Source organism: Oreochromis niloticus, linkage group LG13, assembly GCF_001858045.2.
Source record: "Oreochromis niloticus isolate F11D_XX linkage group LG13, O_niloticus_UMD_NMBU, whole genome shotgun sequence".
NCBI lineage: Eukaryota > Metazoa > Chordata > Actinopteri > Cichliformes > Cichlidae > Oreochromis > Oreochromis niloticus.
This window is the reverse complement of record NC_031978.2, coordinates 824,961-852,882: the sequence shown is the minus strand read 5'-3', so window position 1 is coordinate 852,882 and position 27,922 is coordinate 824,961. Positions and strand designations below refer to the sequence as shown.

At 41.0% G+C, this 27,922-nt stretch overlaps 1 protein-coding gene and 2 long non-coding RNA genes across 4 annotated transcripts in view; 1 reads left to right on the top strand and 2 right to left on the bottom strand.

Moving 5' to 3' along the window:
- Window positions 1-1,656: 1,656 nt before the first annotated feature.
- Window positions 1,657-10,499, bottom strand: LOC102076259 (uncharacterized). 2 transcript variants are annotated; one of them, XR_269709.4, is made up of 3 exons: window positions 8,661-10,499; window positions 3,053-3,129; window positions 1,657-2,955 (listed from the first exon to the last, which is right to left on the bottom strand). It is a non-coding gene; the product is annotated as an uncharacterized LOC102076259 (long non-coding RNA). The 2 variants fall into 2 exon arrangements; XR_003213376.1 differs by lacking the exon at window positions 3,053-3,129.
- A 5,728-nt stretch (window positions 10,500-16,227) lies between these two features.
- Window positions 16,228-18,850, top strand: LOC112842005 (uncharacterized). Its single transcript, XR_003213565.1, has 2 exons — window positions 16,228-16,351; window positions 16,432-18,850. It is a non-coding gene; the product is annotated as an uncharacterized LOC112842005 (long non-coding RNA).
- A 1,284-nt stretch (window positions 18,851-20,134) lies between these two features.
- Window positions 20,135-27,922, bottom strand: part of hectd2 (HECT domain containing 2) — a 62,270-nt gene continuing 54,482 nt past the window's right edge. The window contains exons 20-22 of the mRNA XM_005473752.4: window positions 24,790-24,905; window positions 23,591-23,734; window positions 20,135-22,543 (exon numbers count right to left, since the gene is read on the bottom strand). Coding sequence (XP_005473809.1) covers window positions 22,423-22,543; window positions 23,591-23,734; window positions 24,790-24,905 — 381 coding nt within the window. The 3' untranslated portion in view covers window positions 20,135-22,422. The remainder of the gene's footprint in view (window positions 22,544-23,590; window positions 23,735-24,789; window positions 24,906-27,922) is intronic.

The following is a 27,922-nucleotide window of genomic DNA, read 5'->3' as shown; positions in this document are numbered from 1 at the left end:
TGATCTGTTTTGTATACTTCGATATAAAATGTAATTCTGTATGTAAGATTTTGAGTGATATTGACAAATTTTAATATTTTGTTATGCAGTTCTTTGCCATTTTCATGTCACGCGTGGAGGAGGACGAGCGATTCTCTCACACCTGAATATAAACCACATCACCAACCATTGCTGCTGATGAGCTTAATTAGAAAAGAGCATGGTTATTATAGTAGAGAGAGGCGTGTGTGTGTGTGTGTGTGTGTGTGTGTGTGTGTGTGTGTGTGTGTGTGTGTGTGTGTGTGTGTGTGGGGCAGGTTATTTTGTCTTGATGAAGGTTGAGGTCAGCAGGTCAAGACGCCCGTAAATTCTCCCTGACGTCCATCATTCTCAGGAATGATGGACGTCCGTTTGTCCTGCATTCATTTGACACACTGACCTTAAAGCTGCAGCCTGATTCACAGATGGAGGCAAAAGAAGGATTTAGTTTAGTTTACTTTTTTAAAAATTAGACATCAGCATTTCTTTTTCAGCATTTCAAGGCACTGCCTTGAAGAAACACTCGGCAACAGTTACAAAAGAGGAGGAGGAGGAAATGTGCAATATTTTATTTCTCTGAAGTGACAATAGAAGGTGGGGTGAAGGGAAATAATGCAACTTTAAAATGCTGTGGCATGCGTCTCCACCTCCGATGTGTGCAGCAGGTCAGATGAAGCTGAAGAAAGAAGAAAATCCTCCCTGACTCAGATTGCTCAAAAAAATCAGTTCCTTCTCGATTCCCCAGAGCTGCAAATGAGACGGAGAAAAACTGAAACAAAAACATTTTCACTTCTTCATTTCTGCCATTTCCTCTGCGTCTCAAGCAGTGCCACAAATTTCTAAACACGTCTGAATATTGAAAATACCCCACCTGACTGTATTTCCCGAGCCTCTGAGAGAACTCTCACCTTACCTTAGAAAGGTTAAAGAGGTCGTGCAGTTTCATCTCTGCAGCTCTTTTCTTCACAAACATGCAAACAGAAAAGCGCAGTCCCAACGTCTGCTCGAGTTTAATCAACACATTCTCTTATTAGAGGTCATCTGCCCTGAAGCATAAGAATAAACAGTAGCAGCATATCATGGAGGAACACGATGTCTTTGTGGAGGAACAGCATGTTTGTTTGATCTGAGCTGACTGACCGACCGTCGGTGTCATGATTTTTGGCTCTGGCCTGATCAGAACACAGTAACTGAAGCCTGCACTTTAAGTGGTCATGCTTTAGTTGAGCTTCCACCTCCTCCTAGCCATGAGCATTGGTAGCATGAATATAAGAGAGTGGTTATCAGATTTTGGGGGGTTTGGGTGTAGAACTTCTCCTCATGATGGATGTAAACATGATGCCAAGAGAGATCATTACTTTATTAATTTCACTTTTCTGTGCTTGTTTTATTGAAGTACGATGCAAAGTTAGATGTTTTTACATTATATTTAAGTCAGTGAGCCAAACTCAATAGCGCCACTACAGCGAGTCAGACGAGTTAGTCCACTTATTTATGGTCAGTGGTTGGACTTGATTAAGTTGTGTACATTAATAAACAACTACACTGGTTTTGAATCTTCACACATTAGTGATGGTGAGGTTAACTAGAAGAAAACTCTAAAATATTAAAATTTTATCCTCAAAAGTGATCAAATGATTCAAACTTGTCTGTAATATAAAAGACCCCCCGGTCAGCAGAGGCTAGCTGACACACTGCCATGACCTCTGCCTTTTAAAAGCCTGTCTACCTTCATTCATTCCACCCCTGCCCTCAGAGTCTGCAGTCCGAGTTATGCTCACTGCCGGATATTTGGCATAGATATTGTTTACAAGAGGGGTGAGTAAGATAGCTCCCCTCTTGCATCAGATACTAAGATACTGATAATTTCTCGTGGGCGGGGGGTCGGGGTTGTTTGTAATATTGCCATGAAATGATGACACCTTACCTCTTTGAGGGGCTGCATTTGTTACGGTGATGAGAAAGAAACAAGAGAGTTAGCAGGTCTTAAATCAGAGCAAGGCCAAAAACTTGAGCACTGTTGCCAATTATAGCATGAATTCTGAGCTAGCTTTGATGCTACCTGACAGGCTGTCTCAGGTTGTAATGCGGCTTTTTAAAGACACTGCATGCGTCATATCAGTAAATCGTTACTTGAGTGTTGGGAGTGAAAGGAATATGGTGACGGACACTAAGAGTGATGCTAAAATTACCAATAACTCCAATAACCCAATCACATTGTAACCTCATTTTAGCTCAACCCAGCCAAGCAATGTTGGTGCTACCCACAGAGAAACCACACAAGAAGTGCCACAAAACGGTAAATATCAGGGGGTTAAAACCAAAAACAGGACGTGGCTGATAAACCTGTGGTTTACTCTGTGCCATCCATTCATTTTCTCCCCCCTCTATAGTTTTGTCTGTTTTCCTGCACTTAATTATATAAACTCATCGTATCACCGAGACACCAGCAGCACTGAACAGTGTCCGACTTCACGGGATAAGAATGTGTAACGTACTCATTTTGCAGAAGACTGCTGGGACACTGAACCCCACAGCAAGACATGTTATTTATTAGGTAACTGAAAATGCTCCAACATCTGTTGACAGACATGGTGAAGAGATTCGTTTCAGTTACTCTGATATGTAACCTGACATGAACTGGCACTGGAGCACAGTAAGAAGGTTGTGGGTTCCAGTCTCGTGGTGAATCGGAGCCACTCTGTGCAGGGTTTGCATGTTTGCTCTGTGGGTTGAAGTGGTTTCGGTAGTTTGTTCTGTACGTGCATGCATGGATGCACGTCTGGAGACGTGACTCGGGTTAGTTTACCCGTAACCATCAATTTAAAATGTCCTTCAGCGTCGCCTGCTCTGGCCCATCCATCCATGGTCACCATGGGTACTGGTGTCTCCAGCTTCATGTCTTTTGTTCAGTTTGTTCATCAGCAGCTGTGTCACCTAGTGGGGGAAAAATAATTAGACAAATGAACGTTTGGTGGTGGTGAACCGGAGGCTTCTGTTTAGGACTAGTCAGCTGGAGGTGTGGACTGCCCACCTGTCTAGGTCCTAAATGAACTGGGTGAGGATCATGAAGGGAAACGCTCACTGCTGGCCAGGAGCAACCCAAGCGTGCTGTTGGAAAAACAAAAACTGTAGCTCCACATGAACACATGAAGGACTTTAACTGTGCCACACAAGCCCTAACAAGCACTCAGTGCTGATCTCTGGATGTGACAGCACCCAAACCTGATACAGGTGTTATTAAACAATGTTAAACCCAATGTTTGAATCTCTGGGACTTTTTTGTTGTCTATTGGAAACCACTTAATTAATTGACGAGACTCACTGTCCAACCTAAACAGTCTGGAGATGAAAACGGTTTCTGCAGTACTCTCCCCTCAGTGTGATGAGGAAGAAGTGACGAAGCCAGAGAGCTGCTTGTGTAACAGCGCTCGCTCTGTGCCAGGACTTGTTTATGCTGCACTGAACCACATTGTTGAAGTCTGTGAATCTGTCGAGTCAGACCCTGAAAGCCCTCCAAACCACGGCTGGGCAGAGCCCTCGATGCACAACGCGGGCCGTGTATTCACATCTGGAGCAGAAACAACAGGAGCTTGTGGAGCTCTGGGCGTAGTTTCAGAGACAAACTTTATTGTGAGGAGGAGAAAAGTGGGTTTAAAAACGAAAATGTTCCTGCTTTTTCCTGGACACCGAAAACTCACGATGCAGTAATCTGAACAAGAAATGAATAAACAGGTACACTTTTATAGATTTAACACAGTTTATTACAAGGTTTCCCGTCTAAGTTGTAGAGTTTCTACATAAAGTTCAAAATGACACTAACTGCTTCAGTGTTTCATTTTTTTTAATTTAAGCTTCTTCAAAAGGTGCAAAAAACTTTAAAACATTAGAAATGTTTTGTTCTATCAAAGCAAAATGATGTTTTTTCCATTTGCAATTTTTCCCATATAAGGAAATAAATGAATACCATTGTTTGGATTTCCGTCACACAAACAGTGCAGTTCATAATGTGCAGTTTTATTCCCTGCAGGCCCAAACGAGCAGTCTGTTCTCTTTGACACACATGTACACACACATCTGAGGCTGAAGGTTTCCAGGGTTAGCTGAGGACAGCTGCCTGCAGGAAGGAAATTTACAGCAACTTCACAGCGAAAGGATCAGCAGAGCGTGTGTTGGTGGTAAATGTGCCCCCTGGTAAGAAGAAGGCTTCCTACCACACACACAGCTTTCTGCATTTTACTGACTTTCTGTGCCGTTGTGTTCTTTCAGTTTTAGACAAGAATGGGAAACTTTAAAAATAGTTGTGGTCTCATGTTCAGAAACTCCTTGAGTGAGCAGTAAAGAGCCTGTGTTGGTGCTACTGCAGGAGTTTCATACTTTAAGTAACCTGAAGGAGAGATCACAGCATGTACAGGGTACTCTGTGTCGCAGTGAATCCAAATACCTTTGGGAGGGTTCATATGTGCAGGACAACATCGCTCACTCCACCCATTGCCATCATCCTGGGAATGTGATCACAATGGCACCAACTGTAGCTCAGCCACACCTCCACTAACCTGTGTTCACCTTGAGTCGTTCAAGGTGAACACAAGGCTCACTGCGTGCACAGATGTGTTCACATAGTCAGAGGAGGAACAGCAGTCACAAAATGCACGTCGTCATGTGCGAGTAGTGAAATGAGAGCAACAAACAATTTTTCAGCCTGAAGGCGACCACGCCCTCTGCTGCTGTGACACCGGTGCAAGTTAGCTAGCTAGCTAGCTTAGAGCTACAACACTACGGTGTAAACAGTAAAATTCAAATGTATGATTTAACAAGTAGTCTCAGTTATTATGGAGGGGCTCAGAGTAGAGCCATTGATCCTCCTCACTGAAAGGAACCAGGTAGTTTTAGCTGACTAGGTTCTGGTGCTGACTGGGTTGCTCCTCAGCTGGGGTGTTTTGGGAATCTTCCACCCAGGATACACTGGAAAAGGTTTCTCCCCGAAAGTGCTGGAAGAGGATAAGTGGCAGAAAACGGATTGATAGCCCATTAAAAAAGCCCACTGTAACCAGTTGCTGTTTTGTTTTTTGATCAGCTTCAATCAGCTGACCAAGTCTGCCGCCTCCTTTGTCTCCTTTCTTGTTGCCAGGCTGTGTTAGAATGGAGATCTATGTATAACTCTGCGGGCCACCTTCTCCCCATGACATGTTACAGCTCGCACACAGTGATCATAAAATATGATGTTGCCCCCGCCCTCACATGTTACCAGTCAGTGCACACTGACAGCTTCAGCAGATTGCACACCAATCGTCCTTCCTTTACCCACGAGCCCCTGAGGTACTCGAACGTCCTGCACTCGGGCGACTCCACTGTTACCCCGTTTAAACTAATACCTGCTATAAACCCAAACAGGTGATTCAGTAGTTTTTCCCAGTGCCTTTGCAAATTTATTGGAAATCAGTATTTACTGGACTCATGATGCCCAGGTTTTATTTTGGTCTTGCATTTTTACCTTCTTTAGCTGTTATACTTGCTTTTATACTTTCATGCTTGTTTGTTGTATTTTTCATTTATCTCACTTTTTTTCATTATTTATTTTTTGTACTGTTGTAAGGTGACCTTGAGAGTCTTTAAGGCACCTATAAATAAAATGTATTATTATTATTATTATTATTATTATTATAAAACAAAAACAAACCTTTGCACATTTTGATCTTTACCTTTAATCCAGACTATTTAGTTTCCATTCCAGTTCTACTCGTCTTTGATTTCAGCCCTTCCTTTGCTTCCATTTGGTTGGTAACATTTTCATGTGGAAACATCTCTCATTGATAATTAATTACGAGTTATTCGATGTGGAAAAGTATAAAGTATCTCGGCACTGATGTTGTTACTAAACTGGTGCTTTTAATAAACTACTGAGACTGTCGCATGTGTATGATGTAGCATTACTCACCTTGTTGACTATTTATTTATTGGTTTAGAGAAAAGGAAAGACAATAAGACGACCATGGCATATCTTAGCTTCCTTTGAAAGTTATTTACATAATTAGAATGATTTTGTGCATCCTATAAACGAAACATGTAACTAAATACACAATAAAAAAACTAATGCACATCAGCCTTCAAAGTAAATCTCAGCTCTGACCCACTGTGACTGTACTCTGAGATATTGTTTGACAATAAAGGTGGAAGTGAATCATCACTATGGACGGGAAAGTCAGATATTGCCAGTCTACCTGGCCTGTCTGGGCTTCACACCTGAGTCAGACTGGACTGGAAATGAATTTATGGTTTGTTTCACTTGGCAAGGACTCAGGTATGTTTCACACAATAACAGGAGGCTCTGAGAACTCAGCACACGAAACATATTGAAAGTTTAGATTTGACTTTTCACATCTAATTTCAGGATCAGTCAGCAAACATTTACAAACAGTTTTATTGCATCATGTTTGGAGACCTTACTCCAGTCGGCCCTAATATTGCATCGTTTTGTGTTTGCAGTATGCCAGTGTGTTGAAACTCTAATCAGGGATAACAAATCAATGCTAATATTGATCCTGGCTAGTTGACAGTCATTATGTAATGCCAACATTGCCTAAAAGCTTTTTGTTTAAAGCTTTAAAATACAGTCTTTATTCCATTGGATGTTTCTTATAGAAAATAAAATAGATGAATTAAAAAAAACGCAGTGCTGCACTCCAGATGGAAAAATAAACCACGATGAAAAAACAGGTTATATAATTATGTCATCTCTGCCAATGTTAACGACCCCTGAACTTTCTGGATTATTTTGCAAATGAATGTTGGGACAACGTGAGAAGAGTCATGTCGCTTCAAACAGAGAAAATTTTATGTCCAAGTGATGGAAACTTCCAAAACATCCAAAATGTTAGAATGATGACGCCCGTGAAAACGGGGCCCACTCGGCGCTGTCGCGTGGTTCTAATAGACTTGTGTTAGTCGATGTTTTTATGTCAGAGTGGTTGTGCTAAACTTTCTGACAGGTTGTAGGTCATCTGGTCTCTGTGCTGCAGTGGATTGATTTCTTTAGTGTCACTGTCCTTGTTTCGGGGACTTTCCACTGCTGCCGGTCTTTGTACCCTTCTAAAAGGAACAAGTTTACTCCGTGGGTATGAATATGGAATTATTTTTTTTAGGTGTCTTAATATATTTAAGAAGCACCTTGGGTTTCATTTGTAGAGAGTTTAAGTTTGGAATCTCTCTGTGGTTTTAATTGGCTCTTTGCACATAAACCTGAGTGACTTTGAGCAGATTTCAGTGTGTTGACTGGGAGTGATGGCTGCACCTGATTTACATTTTATATCCAGTCCTGCAAAGAGAAAGCCCCGACAATTGTTTTCTACAAATGTTTTCTTTAAATCAGACTTTTGCACCTTTCTACCAATTAATGAATGGCACTTGGGCTCTACCTACACAAAGCAAAATGAAGAACTTTTACCCAACCAAAAAAAAACCAGGGCCCGTATCCCTAAAGATTCTGAGAATCCTCTCAGAGAGCTCCTAACTTAACCTAAAAATTCCTTGCCAGGAGTTTTAGCTTAGAAGTGATTCCAGAACATTTTCAGTGAACTCTGAGCAAGGAATGGATGGAAAATCCTATCTTAGTGAGGAGGTGTGGTTGACCCCGTTGCTAGGTATGAGTCATCATTTCAAAAGCCGTGATTGGTTGATCCTACAAGTTTGATGGAAATGAGCTTTTGGTGAGAATGAGCAAAGGATGTACCCTCAAATCAATAAACATAATTATACACTCTAATCTTATGCTGACTGTAATTGTAAATAATATTTCACATTCAAGAAAATATCTGGAAAATGAATAGTAAGCTGTAGGGGTTATAGCCTAACACTAGAATCTAAAATATGTGAAAACTTAAACTCATTACACCCTGTTCAAATAATGATTCGTGTTTTATTTGCTCATATCAGTATCCTAGCTGGCATATTTTGTACTTTCACTCCCATATGGACCCCATTGAAAACAACATGGCCTATCTCAAGGGGCTGTCCCTAATGAAGTAGAAATCACAACGTTACAAGTCCAGTTTGGTCTTAACGAGGGTAACACGGCTCAGCTTTTATCACTGTCTGTGATTGCTGGCTGGTCTATTTATAAAGGCTTGTTAACAAATATCCTACAAACACAGAAAATGGAGAAAAAAAGGACTCGCAAGCTGAACTGGACTGAGGAGCAAGGTTTGTTGTTGGCCCAGTTGGTGAACGAACATAAAGATATCTCTCCTGCCTCTTCTGTTGGCCATTTTGTGCAGCTGCTTAGAGGAACTCTTAAGCCACTAAAAGTCCTCTTCCCTGCTCTTAGCAGATCTCGCCTTAGGAGCCCTTTTAAGCGCTAGGAATCTTGAGGAATAGCTTTTATATTAACTGGGATTATCGTGTCACTTTTAGGGGAAATTTTAAGAAAACGTCATGACTCTGAGAATTTTCTTAGAATTTGGCCGCTAGGAGCCACTTTTTGCACAAAGATTCTTTAAGGATACGGGCCCTGGATCCTTCCATGTTTTCTTAACTCCAACAGGAGAAATCAAATCACAAGGCTCCACGCACAATCTCACAGGTGAACTAAGCCAATTCTTTGATATTATATCGCCCACGTGATAAAAATAAATGAAATAACCAACCTGCAGATATTTCAGGCTGACATTTAAAGCAAGTGGCTGGAAGCTGCTGCCAGAAATGACTCATTCACAAGCACAGCTAATGAAGCAGCTCACCTGCAGCTCGTTAAGAAAACCTGCAGGGAGAACTCGAAGAAAATCAATGCATAATTATAATTAAATAACAGCAATTAGAAGGATTTTCAGAGCCAAGAATGATGAAATACTAAATATATAACTGGCCCCATTCATCAGATGCTTTAACAATAAACCCTGATCATAAAAATCTGTAGAAATCCAAAGATCCACAGGCTGTTGCTGTGAATCTTTTCCATATATTCTGCCTTTCTGGACAATAAAAGCTTTTTATTTGGTAACACTTGACTGAGCTGAGCAATCGCTAACCAGATTCATTTCAGTGATAGTCATTCAATCACAGCAGCCGGCTGCCATGAATGAACTAATCTGGATGTAACTGAACTGTCAACAATCCCAATGTGCAAAATGTGATGCAAGACTTAAACTAAACATTATATGAACGGTTGGCGTCATGTGCATCCACTGAAGGTCTCCAAACTCTCATTCTACACGTCGATCCTAATAAGGCAAACTCACCTCTGTTATCTTCAGTCTAAAGAAGGAGCTGGAATGCGATCTATGCAAGGTTTTTCTTCTAATAATAGAAAACAGCGTCTGCAAGTCTGCAGATGCTCCATCGTTGCATTTTTAAAAAAGACTTCACTGTGAATGACCTCACAGAAACAAGAGATCAGAAAATTCTTCTACACCGTTTAACTGTTAAAACATCAGAATACGGACGGAAACCAAAGAAATCTGGACAAGAATGGATGCTGATCATCGGAGTCAAAGTTCCTCTGGTGATAAGAGAGGGGACAATATACAGAAAACCAAAACTGATATAAAATGCAAATGTTAGTGAATAAATAAATATGTTCTAAAATCAATAACAAACAGGTATTTTGTCAATTCATTTAAATCTTGCAGGAGTTATTACTTCTTTAACTCACCTGTCCATGTGCTTACCGTTCCATCAGTCTCTGTATTTTTTTATTTAATTTTACATTATATTTTTTAACTTATTAATCACCAGTTATTTACCAACCCTCTCCCCCTTAATGTGTTTCCAAAAAATCCTAAATGTTTCTCCTTTCCTAAATATGTCATGTGGATCTGCTTCTTTATGTGAATGACATGTTTTCAAAATAAATTTCTTTTATTTCTGTGAATATTTTTGGCAGTTTTGGTCCTCCACAGCAGAATCTCTACATAAAAGACACAGCTTTAGTATTTCTTGCTTTCCTGCCATGTTTAACTTTGGCGAGGAGTTGACACTGAATGAAAAAGGTCAGTGGCCGAGCAGAGACGATAAACAGGTCAGTGTCTTTTAAGCTCGCCGAGGTGCGCAGTTTTACCCTTCCCCTGTTTGGATGATGCAAAGGTTGTTTTCCTTTTTTATACTCACTCTGTGCTGAACAAAGTGTCAGCGTTTAGTGGGTGAAAAGCTGTCCACCTGCCAGAGCTCAAGTTCTGTTTGTAGCCAAGTTAAACTGAAATGAGCTGATATCAAGCTGATCTGCCGTGTCTGCCGGCAGCTACGCTTCGTATCGAGGACTGTGCTCCTCCAGGCTCAGTCAGACTCGATGGGTTTTCTGCCCCAAAACAGCCAAAGATAAGAGAGGGGTTACTCCTAAACTGGACATTCAAGTGTGCACATCTCAGCTTAGGAGATAAAACCCCAGATAGCAAGACGACATTGAATCTATGTTGATTTTTCATCCGAACCGTCGTATATGGTCGGGGTTGAAATGCCAATGTTGTAACAACATTGAAATACTGTGGTAAACCGACGGTCTTACTATAGAGACGTTGTAACGATGTTGATTCACCGTTGTTTTTTTGTCATTGATATTTGATCTATTTGTAGTCGACCAGGTGACAACAACAACGTCGAGAAAACGTCTATTTATAGTTGACGATCATTCGGCTCCGGTCACCATCAAAAACCATCGATTTGTAGTTGAGCATTAAATTGCACTGCAACTGATCGGGTATAAAGTACCAGAGAAAGTAGATTTATTGTTCATTTGTTATCAATGACTTGGTCTAGTTCACCAGCTTTAAAAAAATCATGTCTACGTGCAATTTATGTATAGTTGACCGGGAAATTAAAGCAGCGATCACTTGGACTATTCCGCAGCACCCCTCTCACATTGGTACATCCCCCCAGGTATTCATTGTCTTCTACAGCAGAGCGGGACATTTGATTTACTCTCAGCGGAATTGACCAGAGAAGGCATCAGTTCATGCACTGCACTGGCCTGCACCACGATTAGTATAAGGTAAGAATGAATGATTTTTTTTTCCTACTCGTTATTTCCATGTTTGCATTTGAATAACAGTAAAAAAAACTCGTTAATGTTGTACATTAACAAGTTTTTTACTGTTATTTACGAGCCCGAAATTGTGTCTACTTCTTACAATCCGGCAACAAATAAACTGCACTGCGAACAAAGTATATCAACAAAGAAAACATTTTCGTTTCATAATTTCTTCGTTATATTCCCTTACAAAGCTAGCTTTAACGCTTCGAGTTTTCCTTTGTTCTTGCCGTGGCCTCGGCGCTTGACCCAGACTTTCGCTCTGTAGTTGCTTAGTACTACAAAAAATTCTAAATCTGTGATATATGATTGATAAACGTAAAGTTAACTGTATAAACGTGTTCAATGACTTTGTTACTTTTGATGATTGGAGAGCACTCGTTTCAATTCGCACACGAAAACTTTAGACTCAGTTTGAATGCCCACGTGACTGTACGTTGCACGGTCACCTAACTTTACGTTGCACGCGTACATGACTTTCCGTTTGTGCCTTGAATAATGAATAAGGCTACGTCCACACGTACCAGCGTATTTTTGAAAACGCTGATTTTTCTATGCGTTTGCACCTTTTGTCCACACGTAATTTATGTCTGGCCGTACATTGTGTTTGTATTTCCAGGCACATTTCACGAAGCAGAACGCAGTCTTCAGAGATATCCACGTGAACGCTGTGATACGTCTGACCTTCAGTCCGAAGAAGAAACCCAGACCAGTCTTAAAAGAAAGCACAAGTAAAACCCTTTTATTCACAAACATATCTTTGATTGTTAAGAATTTATGATCTTGTCTTTTATACATATCTGTGGTGCTTGCATACTGCAATATCACCACATAATATAGTCCAAAAAGTGGAAGTTTGTAAACTTTTTAAAAATGCAAAGCCGTGTACACTTGTGCACTTCAAAAATTCATTGTATACTGTACCTTCTTGCACGTCTCTGTTTCCTGTGTGTGTTGTTAGAAATCAAACTAACTTTAGGAAACAATATGCCAAAAGCATATTTGCAATTACTTAAGACCGTTTTTAATTTCTTTTCTTTAGACCAAATCCCCTGTACACATATACGGACTCAGAGGATGAGCAGCCTACAAAAAAACGGTTTCCCCAGGCCCCTCGAGTGAAAATACCAGGTAATATAATACTGTCTAGTGTCTGTGTACATATCTGTCTGACACACGGAAACTTTTTTTGACAAGTTGTCTGTATTCTTAAATACTTAAAAAATTATCTTTTTCTAAACAGCCCTCATCACTCCAGTCTGCCCCCCAGCCCACTGATAGCAACCATCATAATGCCACACCCAGCTTCCGGCACCTTTCGCTACTCCGGCACAAACCGACACAGCTTTGCGATCTCGCCAGCATGCAGTCTGATGTCTTCCTTATAGATGGTATGCTTTTAAAAAAAGTTTTAAAGCTGCATCACAATGTCATTGTACTCTTATCTAAAAAAAAAAAACAAACCCCAATTTATACTCCTGAATGTCATCTTGTTGTGATTTTTTTTTTCTGTAGATTCCAGAGACTCTGTGAGGCCACTATTACAAGGCAAGTTTGAAAATCTTGGAATTTCACAGTTTACATGGTATAACAAATATATGTGACAGGCAAAAACTAGTAAACACAAGGGAATAGAAATACATTGTACTGCCAATACTTTGGTTTATTCTTTGTATGACTTGAAAATCAGGCTTTAGGGAAAACTAAATGACATGTTTCTATCATCAATTACATGAAGTAAACACACAAGCACTTGCATACACATTTAAGACATGAGACATGCTAATTCCATCTCATAAAATGTGTCTATAGGTGAGACGCTTTGCGTTGATTGGTGCTGCTGGACCACACTGGAGGTGCGAGTCCGCCGTGTAATGGTTTATGCCATTACAAAGGAGCTGGCCTCTGTACTCAACTGGGCAGGGGAAAAAAAACCAAGGACCAGACAAAGCAAAAAAGGGCATTTAAAGAGACAGCGCTGTGCAGATGCATATTTGGTAAGTTTTAACATTTATTGTAGTTTTATGAGGTTAAAGTGAACAATAAAGGGATCAATTGATGTGCTGGGTGCGTTTCACATTTCCTATGTCTGTTTTTTGCTATATTACTTTGTCTTTCTTAATAACAAGACTTTCATGTCCGGTTAATCTGGAGATGGAGTCTTTGGTCTTCAGCTTGTTTTGTCCTCGGGTTGTACACTTTGTACAGCCCGAGGACCCCATGTTTTCTTTTTTTTTTTTTTTTAAAGGATACACGGCACACCATGCTAAGACATATCACATTTTCAGCTTATAGCTCTTTGGGAATCAAATGCGGCAGTTTACTGATTTCCGCCTGGTGACTTTCATGTTTATCAGCCTAGGAGTTTACATACTTTCTCCCTGCTGAAGACAATTAACAAGAGCTTATTCATGTGCTCTAATTCCCTTTTTTTTGTCTTTGTTTTTTTTGTGTGTGTGTCTATTTTTGTCCTAGATGGCCTGGCGCAGCAGGTAGGGGCGAACTCTGTCTGAGTTGGTCTTTGCTCAAGCAGTCCAGAAATGGCTCAGATATGCTCCAGATCGTACGGGTGGCGCGCAGGACGCACATCATCCATCCCCATCCCGGAGTAAATAATAAAAAGTGACATGAAACATAGAAATGTAAATAGGAAACTTTGTCTTTTAATAAAGTATTTTGCAAATGATACATGTCTATTGACCTTTTTTGTTTTTTGTTTTCAATAAAAAGCAACTGTGCGAAAGAGGTGGAAAATCAATACCATAGCTCAACAGTGTTTCAATATCAGAATCTGACATTGTTTCAATGTCAACAGTGTTAGAAAATATAACGTCGAATCAATGTCAGGTTTCAACATTGATTCAACATCAAAACCTGACGTTGTTTCAATGTTAAAAATGGGTGCAAGAGTGATGTTGGGTCAACGTCACACTTCAACGTTGCTTCAATGACGTCGCCTGATATTGACTCAACACTGTTTCAATGTTTCCTTGCTATCTGGGACTTGTTTTAAGGACTCATGTCTATTCATGTTGTCTAAGTTGTAAAAGGACTTTAGACATGGATACTCATTTAAAGAGAGAGTGAAACAGGCTGTTTTACAGCTGATCCAAAGTTTTTGCCTGTTTCAGTTTAAGCGTTGTTTTCAAAAAAATGTTTTGTCTCACTCCCATTTCTTCTTTTTGCATGTTGAAGCTCGACTTGGAACATTGTTTAGATCCAACCATGCAAAATATGATTTTTTTTGCCATTTGTCAGCTTTTGATCGGGACTGTGTATGCGTGAAACATGGGTGTTTATCAAGTCTGGTTTAAATGACCTTTATGTATTTCACTTTGTATAAATTTGCATATCTACTTTATGATTTAATTGATATTAAACACAAAATGACAAAATATGGATGAAATTAAATTTTTAGAAAGATATTTTTCCCAGTTGGAGCGACTGATGCTCTTATTTTATGCCGTATGTCTCCTTTTCTAGTCTTCATGTCACACGTGGCTAAAGTCTTCAAGAATGAAGTCAGTGTAAAGTAAAGCTACTCTGTGTCCTTTTTCTGCTCTTCACTCTGTGTGACCTCAGTGAGAGTGGATCTTTCTTTATGTGGAGCAGATTCGGATGAAGTTTTCCTAAAGGAGGACGAACTAAAACCGCTTGTTTCACACAGACGATGAACTGAGGGAACCGAGTATGAAATAATAAGGATTATTTTTACCTGAGATTCATGTAAAGCTACTTCAGCAGAGCCTGAGAATAAAATATGGAGTTCAAATTAGGAGGCTCTCCTTTAACTTGCAGTGAAAATTGGATTGTGGCTCCATTTCAGTGACGGCTTCACTCGCAACAAAATGAAAAAATCTATAGTCATGGTGCTCCATTGCAAAGCGATTATCCCCTTTTGTTTTAGTTTTCTTTCTTTTCGGCCTTTTGCAACACATTTGGCAGCTTGACGTCACGCCTCACTCAAGTTTTTAATAGAGATGGCACGATACCACTTTTTTATGTCCGATACCGATACCGATATCATAAATTTGGATATCTGCCGATACCGATATGAATCCGATATAGTGTGTTTTTTAATCAATAAAACAGTTTTTTTAATATCTTGCTGCATTTTGTATAAGTTCATCCTCAAGTTTAAATAAACAACAACACTAAAGCTATTCTGTTATACCTGTGTGTAAAAAATACACTGCGCCCAAAATATTTCATAGTTCAGCAACACTGATCAATCTAATAAACTTAAACCTACTCCATCCTTCCTATTCTGGTATTTTAAAGAGTACTTAGCAGAAATATTAAGCAACCTAACTAATAGGGTTGCAAACTCCCAGCAAAAAAAAAAAGGGAACCACCCCCCACCCTCCACCTCATGATGCTTAATCAACGTAATCAACTTTAATTTGATGCAGTGTGAAAAAAAATGCACAGAAATAAATTATTTTTCAAGAATAATTAAATAGATTCAACATCTTTCTTCTACAGAATTGCAGACTGCACAGATGGTATCTTCCCAAAGGAAAAAGTAGTATAGCTTACTAGGGTATATTAGACTTAACAGTTACTATATACAGTAATGGACTTCTATACATTTTACATCAGATTAAAACTTTGGGTGTAAGATTCAGATAATTATTTATTAAAAGCTAGACATTTTAAATGAGAATAAGAAAGAAAAGTATGTCTTTGTGCCCCCTTTTCCCTGTTCATGCCCTATCGGCCCCCTGGCTACACTTTGCTAGATCCGCCCCTGCACAGTTACCAGCCGTCAGCTGCGTAGAAAAGGATCCTGGTGTAGAAAGTAATATTAAATACATTCTAACAACAGCTTATCAAGCTTAAACGTGCTGCTGTTGTTCAGCCGCTGGTTTCCTCTTTCTGGTGCAAAGTGGGCCAAAAACAAAGAAGAGAGACAGACTCGTGACAGAAAAGCCGATCAGCTGATCATTGATCAGTTTCATGATTGAAGTAGCGGCAGGAGAGGGAGAGAGAGAGGCAGTCGCTCCATATATCGGTTGTTAAGCTTAACGTAGGTACGCTTTACAAACATTCAGAGATGAACTTACACACTTGCTTTACTTCTCTCTGGGATAACTTCCTCGGAGATGAAATGCTGGTTTGCTAGCGAGGCTACAAATACACACAGCCGCTCTATCACATGAGCACACTGCTCCGACGTGCTACGGTTATGAGCCGAGTTAGGCCGTGTCGCAAGTTTTGTGAGGTGCTTTTTTGATATTTAATGGATACCGATACGTAATATCGGATCGGTCCATCTCTAGTTTTTAATTTAATGTCCTGTATCAGTGTGAAGAGGTAATTATTGTCAGTAAGAAATGTCTCATTTCAGATCTAAGCTAAATCACATCATCACAAACAAATCTGTCGTATTACAGTTTCTGAATGTACGTTTTTACTGGGAGAGAGCCACACGACATCAGCATGAAAGTAGCCCGACCCAAAGGAGTGTGTGCCCTGATGATTAACCAGGACACAGCAGGAATTTATAATGTGACCCAGTTACCGTCTGACACAGGTATCATTTAAAGTCTGGACACCTAATATTCTGCAAAGTGCTCCACTTTGAACTTTGGCTTGAAGCTCGTTTGGTAACCGTTTAATGAATCAATGCTATTCCATGTTGCTCTGCTAATGGCACAGGGAACAAACTAAGGAAAGTAGGCAGAGTGCTAGCCAGAAGCTTCGAGCGCTACATTGTGAGTGAGCTACCAATTAACCTTGCAGTGTCAGCGGTTTCCCATCAGCACCTTGACCGCCGGCGGAGCCTAAACTGGGACAAACCAGCCGGGATAATCCGCACAGAAAATTCCGAAACAAAAACAGAGAAGCGAAGACTGACTTTGAAAAAACGGGTTTGTGTCAATAACAATCCACCAATGACTGCACCGCCACAGCCACTCCTCCACTGCTGTCTTGGAGTTGTGTGGAGTTATGATGATAACAGATCAATAAAAAGATGAACTAGATTTGAAAGAAGGAATCCTCAAGGTTGCTCTGCCGATCCACACAGGAAGCAGCGCTAACATAAAAAAACAAAGGACTAACTTAAGGTCATTGTCGAGACACTTGGCAAATTTGTGTGATTATTTTTGAACATGAATAGGGAGAAAATTGCAGACTCAGCCAGACGGCAGTCCTATTAAAAAGTATAATGGTGGACTGTTGTTTGGTTATTTAGTAACAAAGCCGTGCTGGCCATGGCCTACATATTTCTGTTTGTTTAGCAAACGATAAGATCTCTTGTTCCCGGCATCAATGTGGGCCGCCTCACCACAGCGGAGAGGCACAACAAAATAAAAAGGGCAGGAAAAAATATGCATGAGAAAAAAGCAATGTTAGTGCGAAGTGGTGTCTAAAGATAAGGAGAGAGAAGGCGTGCTGGTGTATTTAGGGTGTGGAGGTGACGCAGTGCATAAACAGCTGCTTGTTCACCATCACGCTGTAGGACTCTGAAAGGAATTAAAGCTTCGAGGCTTCATCTTAGTCACAGTTATAGATTGGTTCATATGTTTTTGGACAATTACATCATTTATTTGTCATTTTAAGTCTGTAAACCAAGTAGTTTTACCAAGATATTAATTTTTGATTGATACTGACGCTTATGAACTTGGTCGTTTCTGTATTTTAGTTTTTACTCTTTGATTGGTGTGTATGTACTTGTCATGATCATACTGCTGTCCTTCTTGGCCAGGTCACTCTTGAAAAGGAGATTTTAAATCTATTCATTTTCAGAGGCTCAAAAGTAACTGCTTGAACACTCAGTAAGAGCTCCAAAGAGATGCTGACGATGGTGAGGGAGACCATGATTAAGATGAAGAAACAAAATTAACATATCAGACATAAAGCAGAAACTTCAGGAGCGGCCAAATCAACAAACTGTACATGAAAAGGCCTGAAAGATGATGACCTGAAGCTGTCGAACACAACAGGAGGTAACGTTATTTCATAAGCACGTCTGCCAGTGGTCTGAAGAGAGGACATGCATCATTTGGTGATGTCCATGGGCTCCAAACTTTGATGCATTTTTTTGTTAAAAACTCTTGAACTAAACTGAAAATCTGCACTTCAGTTGTTTGATTTAAACCCTGGTGGACCTGACGCATATCTGAGAGTTTCAGACTGAAGCTTTAGCCAAACTGAATGCTTCACCACCGCCGCTGATGAGTCAGGTTTGCTGGTATCCTTGTTCAAATTTGAAGTAGAGCTATTTGCGCTCGCCTCAAGGTGAGTCTTGATCTGCAGCTCCTCGGGTGCAGCCACAAAACCTAAGCTAAACTAATCCAGCTGCCCAGCGAGAAGCTGCAGGAGGCTGTGGTGGTCTGTGCAGCTCCCAGCTTGAACACCAGGATGTGCATCAATTAAAATAAAACCGGATGAAAAAAACAAAACAAAACAGGAGGCCAGTTTTTCTGGATAGGGACGAGCCCTCATCGGCTTTTACTGTAAATACTGGAGCAAACACAGCGTGTTACATAAGATTTGGGCAGCAGAAAAGCATAATAGGTTTCAAATATGAGTCATGCAAAGTCAACCCATGATAAAACCCAACAAAACAAAATTATTACACCGCAACAAATCTTTGAATCGGTTTGAACTATTTTCAAACTGATTTTCAACAAGGTCTCTGCACTGCCATCTCCACTGCATAACCTGACACAGTTTGGTCCTATTCACATAAAACAGACCCGGGTCAAATCAACATTTCAAGAAGACACTTGAGTGACATCACATTACCCCCGACATCCACGTTCCTCCCAGTTCATGTAAAATGTGTCTTTTTTTGTATTTAGCAAAGCGGCTGATGTGATGCGAATGTGCCACGGAGGCCTTCTCCAACAGATGCTTGGAGACGGGCTGCCTCTCCTGGCTGCTGCTGCTGCTGGTCGTTAGATGACAGAAAGGACCCATTGTTGCGTCAGGGGCTTTCTCAGACCCTATAGCTGAGTGTGAAAGAGTGACCCAGATTAGGTTGATGTTTGGATGGCGCATCCATACGGCTTGCTCGGCTGTTGCTTGGTTACTTCAGTGTCTCTTTAGGATTTCAGACATTTTGCCATGGTAACATTGCATAAGAGAGCGCTAGGGGTTTGGAATTACCGCCGCCCAGCTGTAGAGAGAGGAGAGAGCGGCTTCGAAGCCAAAAAAGTTCGACAAAGTTAAAGAAGCAGGGAGTCTGGATGCCAACCGGCTTTATACCCGACTGACTGAACTCTGCAGTGAACGAATTTTAAGGCCTTACAAAGTAACTTTGCTCCCTTGAACTGAAGCTACAATGCAACAACTGCAGAGTCATTGTTACACTGTAAACACCACTTTGGGGAAAAACAGCAGCACTGCACTCGTGATGGAAATGATGATGGCTCTATTTGATTATGCGGGGAAAAAAAATTGCATTATTTTCTTTCTAGGAAGATCAAAAAGTCTTCAAAGAATCTCGTGTGCTGTAAATTTTAAACATAAATCAATCCTCACTGCTCTGAACGGCCTCCGGAGCTCTAAATGGGTCACTTTCCACTACTGATAAAGTTAAACTAAACATTTTCTCTGAAATACCTGATTACTCAAGGGCATGTGAACACAGTGAGTAAAGCAGTGTCCCATTCCTGCTCTGAAAGCCTCAAAATAATCTCATCTCGACTGCAGAATGAACCCTGAAATCCTGAGAACTTGTATAAAACAGAAAGCTTTAACAAAGAATCGCCTAATAACCAGTTCTTCACTAAGGTGGAGTTTTTTCAGTGAATCTGTGTGTCTGTCAGCAAGATACTGCAAATGTTGGGTTAACACAAATCTAGGTTTTGGTGTAGACCTAAAGATTCGTACTAATCTTATCAACAGTTACTCTGCGTTTCTCAGGACCCGACTGCAGTGCTGCGTTTGATTCTGTTTGATGATGGATCTCATATTTTGGCTCAGAGTGTCTCTCTGTTCCTGCTTTCCCTGACAGCCACTGCTCCACTCTGTGCGTGGGTGGAGGGGCATGCAGTTTCATTGAACTCAATGCTTTCCCAGGCCTCTTACCCCCAAGTTTAACCCACTGGATGCCAATTCTTAACCCAACGATAAACCTAATTCCAATTTCTGTTGGATGTGGAAACAACAATAGCGAGTCGTAAAGTTCCAACTTTTTGAAACGTTTATGATGCTGGTGGTAAGAAATGATTTTTTTAATCAATTTAAATAAGTGTCCGAGATAAGTCCAATAAGGAAAGTAGCGAGCAGTGCATGCCAGACAGAGGTGCTTAACTCGAGTTGTTTCTCTCGGGCACAACGATGATATTGTGATAAAATCTGTCAGCCCTCGGCTACAGGCCGGCTCTCAGCCCGAGGGCAGCCGTCATTCATGAAAACCAAAAAAGTAAAACCAAAATTAAAAAAGAAAACAAATATTAATCAACAGCTCAGCTTTAACTGCGTCATCATATCAAAACATTTCAAAGAACTGCTGCAGCCTTTGTTCCATAAAACAGGCGGCAATGTCAAAAAAACAAGCAAAACACTGTTCACAAGACGATCGACGTACATCTCACGGTAGCACTCTTCATCCAGCAAAGCTTTCAGTCCTGACAGTGCAAACCAAACAAAACCACATGCAACATGTTTCAAATGCCTTCATCAAAAAAGAAGTGACAGAAGTCAGGACTGACACCAATCTCCCCTCCGGAGGTGTTTCTGTCTGAAACATTCGCCTCCACTTTCTACTTTTAACTGATTTAAATGAAAATGTTTAAACGATGAATACTCAGGAGTGTGACACTGCCAAACAAATCCTCAGTGAACTTCCCGTTAGGCCAGAGCCTCTCCAAAGTAAATGTTCAGTGGTGGGCAAACAGTGGGTCATTGGTTAAAAATTACTCGATTTGAATATTTACCCGAAGAAAGCAGCAACCTTTAAGAGACATTTACTTTTTAGTTATATAAGGTTTAAGGGAACAAATATAACCGGGTTTCAGTGGCACGGACCTACAAATATCTGAAATTCTGTATAAATCATAACTTTTCAAGATAGTTCTATTTCGTTTTGTATGGTATCTACAGGATTGTGTAAAAGTTCTGAAACAATGCAAAATGATTGTACTTATAGATCTACAGCTGTCATTGCCTGTCCTAAGGCATAAGGATGGATAAGATTACTCCATCTTATCCTCTAGTTACAGCTTTCCCCTTGGCAAATATACCAAGCTCCCAGCACCCCTTTCCACTGCCCTGCACAGGTATACCCATCCCTGAAACCTCAACACCTTAACTGCAGTTTGAGACCATCTGTGATGGCACATCCATCCATCCATTCTCTTCTGCTGATCCAATTCAGGATCCCGGGGGGTGTATGTGGCTGGAGCCTATCCTAGCTACCAAAGGGCGAACCAGTGTTTTTGCTCATGTGGCTTTAGCTAATGTGGAGCCTGCTGGCAGAAACATGGGACTAGTTTAACCACACCATCCCTTTCAGGGGCTCCAGCACACACAGCCTTACATCTTCTGGGTCAAACCTAAAGGTGACCAAACATTAGCCATTAGGACCCCTGAGCTTTAGAACCACCTTGAATGCTCCAGCGACTTGCTTTTATGTGACTTTGCCCATTTCATCCTGTTTTTTTATTGGCCTTTTATCATCATTATTGTTTTTGTCAGTAGTTTCTGTGTCATTTCTTTACTAGTGTATTTTTTCTGTTATGTTCACCTGTATTTATTGCGCTTTGTGATTTTCTGCAGGACAGTTTCTTCTGCACTTTCTTTTGCCCTGCCTTTTGTTTGAATTTTCATTCTGCTGCTCTGTAAATAAAAGCTGTTCTTATTGTCACAGAGATCAGTATCTGTATTTAAAACATAACCAGTTCTTTCTGCGTCCATTTATCCAGCCACTCGGCAGGTCAGCTGTTCCAAGCATCTCGGCCCTTCGTGTAATCCCAGACTGACTCTGTGGTGTTGACATTAGCCATCATCACCCAGGACTCTTTGTTCTCTCACTGTCTAAAGTTTGTTCTTTATGAATCTGGCTGAATGTTTGGGACTGTTGTGATGAATTTAGGTTTGAACAGACGCCTCCTTCACTGTATTCTGTGGTGGGTAAGCATGCAGTAATCTAAAGTGCTTAAAGAGTTTGTGTTGTTGGTGTTGTTGAGTCCACACACAAACTAGAGGATTTCTGGAGTTTCTCTGCAGCTGTTTTCCTGGCAAAGCTTCCGTCTCGTGCACCGCAGATTTGAAGCATCGATGAATCCATTTTCATAAGAAAGTTGCTCAACGTGTTCACTCACAACGAGAGACTTATTTCCTCTCTGATCTCAGATGCGTTGCGGAAAATGTGTCAGATGGCACTGCTAACAGTCTGTGTGTATATGTGGGAGTTTGTGTGTGCAGATTAGTCACTCAAGGCCAAAGCCCTCAGCATTGGAGATGGCAATGGTCAGTTTCTGTTTGAGCTCCTTCCTGGTTCGATACGGAGGCAAACAGATCTGATTGAAACAGGTGTGAGAGATCGGCAGCCTGCAGAGAGAAAAGCGAAACACAGAGAAAAGAAAAACAAAGTTATGCAGTGAAACATAAAGAGGTGCCAGTGAAATCACTCTTTCATCACTCCTTTGATTGAGGTTGCATCACTTTAAAATGATTGCATCAAGACAAAAAGTCAGAGATGTTAACACTGACCACTGAAGCCTCACTGAGGCTGCAGCTGCTGCACCGAGTGATCAGCACAAGCCAGAGCTCCTCTGCACAGCAGCACTGCTCATGCATTCTTCACATGATACTTTTCTGACAAAAAAACTTGACAAAGGGAAGTTAAACGCAATAATTCCAGACGACAAAGTCTCTAATTAACAACTACAAAGTGTGACAATCACTTCTGCGAGTGAGCCAGAAAAACCCACTTGCCCAAATCATTAATCCCAAAGTTGATCATTAAATGCCTCCATAATTAATATTATACAGCCCAATATATACAGAGCTGTTAGCATTTTCCCACACAGCTCAGCTTTATTTATCTATCAGCTCCCAGTGCTTCAACAAAAGGAACGAAGAAAAGGAAACAATTAAGGAAACAGTTTAGAGTGTGTTTAGTGAGAGTTTAAAGGTGTGTGTGTGTGTGTGTGTGTGTGTGTGTGTGTGTGTGTGTGTGTGTGTAAGCAGCAGTGGGCCAGCTTGCTCATTCCTGACCCAGATCCAGAGTTTGTTAAAGTTCAACAGTGAGTCTTATGTAAACAGCTCCACAAACCGAAACCTCCAGCGAATCAGCCGAGGGAGTTTCAGCCGAGCGACTCGAACGCTTCCGAAAATCTAACCCGAAAAATGAGGATAGAAATGAAACTATTTTGTCTGTGCAAGACACTCGAGGCATTCTTAAAGACTGATTATGTAAACTGTTCAAACTGTCTGTGTTTGTTCCCAGAGGCACCTGCAGTCAAGTGTGCAGACCTCACACAGTTGCAGGCAAGCAGCTCTGAGGACTGCTCTGGTCCGTGTGCATTATGTTTCAGAGCTGACAGAGTGCAGCCCGAGTCCTTGTCTTAATATGGCAGTTTTTTAAAAACCTACCAGTCGGTCGGGACATCAATCTTGGCGATTTTGAAGTTGAGGTCGGCCATTCCTCCGACTGGAACGCGGTCGCTCCCTGTGGCAAAGTGGAGGAGCTTCTTTTGCAGTTCCAGAGGGAAGGCCAACACCACGTCCCAGAAACATCTGCAACAGCATGAAGATCATATAATAAAATGAACAAATCAATTACAGAGACTCAGAAAGGGGAAGTGGATTCTCTAAGGGTTAAAACGAGAAAAGAAACATTTGGACGCTCGCTGTTATTCAAGCAGTAACTACAGAGAGAGAAAAATCAATAAAATAAAAAGGAAAAAATGAATATCATGATCACTGAGAGCCCAGCGACAAACTGGCAACCTGTCCAGGGTGGCAACCTGTCCCCCCCCCGACCCTGAAGTAGTCTACATCTGGCATTGCTCCCATCCAGAGTTACTTGCTTGCAGCCTTCAACTTTTCTCGCTTTGCTACCTTTTAAAGGTCAGTTCGATAGTGTGGCATCATTTATATGATTGTTGCAATCTTTATTTGTGTGGTCGAGACACAAATATTAGCTGAAAAAACAATGCGCAAAATGAAACTTTAATCAGACAAACACTAATAAGAAATTTTGAAACTGTTGGCATCACAGCAGGCAGACAGCACTGAAGTTGTATAACAGGCCTGCAGCTGCTTGTCAGCAACACGCTGAGTTACAATATCTGCGGCTCACATGTGTCGGCATTTTCCTCCCTCGCCGTCAAAAACAAAAGGCCTGTGTGTGTGTGTGTGTGTGTGTGTGTGTGTGTGTGTGTGTGTGTGAGAGTGTGTGTGTGTAAGAGAGAGAGAGAGAGAAAAAAACAAGTGAGAATTACACCCTGCAAGAAAATGAATCCAAAGCAAACATTTGCAACCTGCACACGTTACTTCCACCTTATTTCAACAAACAATCAGAGCTGAGGAGAGACAAAAAAGGGCCATAATTCCACTTTATGGTCTGGAGCGACAATAAAAGTCAAAGGAGCCGAGCAACAGTAACATTTTAACGAGTGTCCTGACCTCATCACATTATGCAATTTGTGCATGGAAAACTTACAGTGGGGTCAGCCTAAAAACAGAAAATGTACAGAGGTTCACTGTCCAAGCACAGAGTGTGAGGTATGTGTGGACTTCCTGCACAGCAGTTAGCTAATGTTAGTAAACAGGAAGTGCTGGGGTCGTACCGTACGGTGGCGTCGGTCTTGCTGTATCCTTCGTACTGAGCAGCTTTCTGCAGGGCGCTCATGTCGAGCTCTGGACTCCCGCACACCAACATCTCCACCTCCTCAGGCCGCAGCAACTGCAAACACCAGAGGATAAAACACAAATGATATACAATTCAGAAAAAAACCTCAGCTGCTGTGATTGTTTTCCCACATTAATGTTCAACACAACACCAATTATTCACACATGTGTGGGGCTGTAATCTGCAGCTGTCTGGTTGGTGGGTAGTTTCCTCCTTTATAACAATTCCATAAAGGGGATTTTGATTTGTAAAATATCCATTTTGATTTGTGTTCAGGCTTAAAGTTACTTACAGTTGGTGTTGGCTGAACAATACAAACTAACTGACCAGAAGGAGTTTGCAAAGAAAAGCGTCTGGACTTCTTTAAGTTGCTTGAAGACGTTTCACCTCTCATCCGAGAAGCTTCTTCAGTTCTAAGGTCAAATGGCCGAGAGTCCCAGATTTAAACCCAGTGGGAGTTTCCCCCCAAGGAGGGACAAAGGACCCCCTGGTGATCCTCTAATCACATGCGCCAAGGTGTGAAAGCGGGTGTGGGACCTAATCAGCCAGGGTTCCGGGTGAGCTCATTGTGAAACGTGGGTGAAACGTCTTCAAGCAACTCAAAGAAGTCCAGACGCTTTTCTTTGCAAACTCCTTTGACTACGATGACCTGGATGACTGAGAACCTTCACAGACATAACTGACCAGAAGGTTATTCTGTTCATGATGTTGGACAAGAAGTCACATTAGGTCAATAACCAACATGTCGCATTATCTTCAAACTGTATTCTGACGTGTCTGAGGTGCAATGATTCGGCCAACTTTAGGCTACAAGTGTGAACGTGTTCGGTCTAATTCTAGTTTCATGCAGGCTCCTCCAGACACAGCTAGAGAAAGACTGGAATTTTTTGATCACGAGGTCTATCTGTTTTATTTCCTAATAGAATAAGACTGCATGAATTTCAGTCTTATTTAATTAAATCAATAGATGCAGTCTTATTTCTGGAAATCATATGAATGTGGGCTGGAGCACACTGTTCAGCTGTTCTTATTACTGCACTTAATGCAGTCTGAGCTTATGTCGAACTCGGTTTCTTCAGTGCTGTACAGGTTACACAAAATATGTACTGAATGGAAACGGTCACTAAATTACCAATAAATATAAACTAAAGACAAAAAAAACCAAGTAAATAAAACCGTGATTACATAAAAATCCAGGATATTCTGCTCAACTGAACCTGAGAGCACGCAAGCAAAAAAGGTTTTAAGTGTTTTAAAATGACCGAGAGACCAAGCGGCTCTAAAGTTGTTCCAAAGATTAGGAGCCACCACTGAAAAGGCTCACCTGGATCTTGGAACCTCCAGGAGCAGCTGGCTCCTGGACCTCAGTGCTCTGGTAGGATTATAGGGTTTAAGGTGGTGCTAAACCAGGGGTAGGGAACTCCAGGCCTCGAGGGCCGGTGTCCTGCAGGTTTTAGATGTGTCCTTGATCCAACACAGCTGATTTAAATGGCTAAATCACCTCCTCAACATGTCCGGAAGTTCTCCAGAGGCCTGGGGATGAACTAATCATTTGATTCAGGTGTGTTGACCCAGAGTTGACCCACTTACTGATATTTAAAAGTAGTGATAAAGTGCAGTTTCATGCTGATGTGGCAGTGAAATGGATACATTTCTGTATCTAATCCTACAGATCTACTAGTTTTTCTATCTCTAATAACGAGTTATGGAGGGAACGATGGCGTCTCGGTGCTGGAGTTGTTCCAGCGATCGTTGGCTTTTCGGGCAATAAAATGGACGAGCTGATTGGACCACAGTGAATGGAGTTTGATGTGTTTCATACAGTGTTGCAATAACCCGTTCACACTTCCCGGACTACCGTGTGACGTGTATTAATCTGCTGTTAAGAAGAAAACTGGAGGGATTAGTAGTGACTAGTTCTGACTAAAAAGTGGTGTAATCGCAGGCCAGTGAGAACAAAGGAACACCTCTGTGGCCTGAATGTTGAATTACCTGCTGCTGGAATTAATCCATATTACTCACTGAAGGGAATTTGTCGTTGCTGCTGCAGTTTGAATCAACACACGGGCTGGATTCCTGCATCAGTTGACACAGAGGCTTTGTAAGCCTGCAGCTGTGAGGAACGGTGGTGGATAATTAATGGATGCACTGATTGCTGCATCACTTTATGGACATGCAGCTGAACACGTTTTTTAATATATGTTTATTGAAGCTCGTTATTTTGATTGATTGACCGCATCACATTTTTGTATGCAACTGGCTGATATCACACAATAACTTTTTTGGATAAATCAAGTATTTCTTATCTTATTTTAATGAGTTTAATACATTTTCTATGAAAAGAAAAAACGCAATAAAGTTATAGATGAATATAACTGATAGAAGTTTCAATATTCTTATGGCACCTTTTCATCAGCCACAGTAATCTTTAAGTAAAATCTGATATTGTGGTGGCAGTACTGAATAGTCAGCCACATTTTCTGTGGTTGGCTGCAGCCTGATATGTAACATAAAAAAGTTTGCAATGCAGCGAATAGAAATTACCTCCTAAAATGTATGAAAACTACAGCAACACCGAGCTGCATAACTGTAAATGCATTCACTGCTTTTGCTGAATTAAAAAAAAAACATAATTTCACCAAATCTCTATAATTAAAAACAGATTGCCATTTAATAAGCAGAATTTGACATTTTAAGCTTGGAAGTCTAAATGTTTTAACCCACAGAGCTGATGTCATTATACGGAAGCTCAGCAGCTGCTGCAATATCAGCCTTGCTACATACCAGCTTCTTCTAAATTTCCACTAAAACATAACACCAGCTAGACACAGAATCGCTTCCGCTGCTCGGTAAACGAGGAGGAGAAACAGGAAGCCTCGTCAGAGCTCAGCAGCTGATAGCATCCGATGTGTCAAACAGTCAACTTCACAGGAATCCAGTGAAACTTTCACTTTATTTTCTATAAATGAAAAATGAACTGCCTGCAAAGTGAGAGCAGGTTATGAGCACGCAGCCTCATTCTGACCCATCTGTGCAGGACAAAGACTGAAACAGCGAACTACAAAGAATGA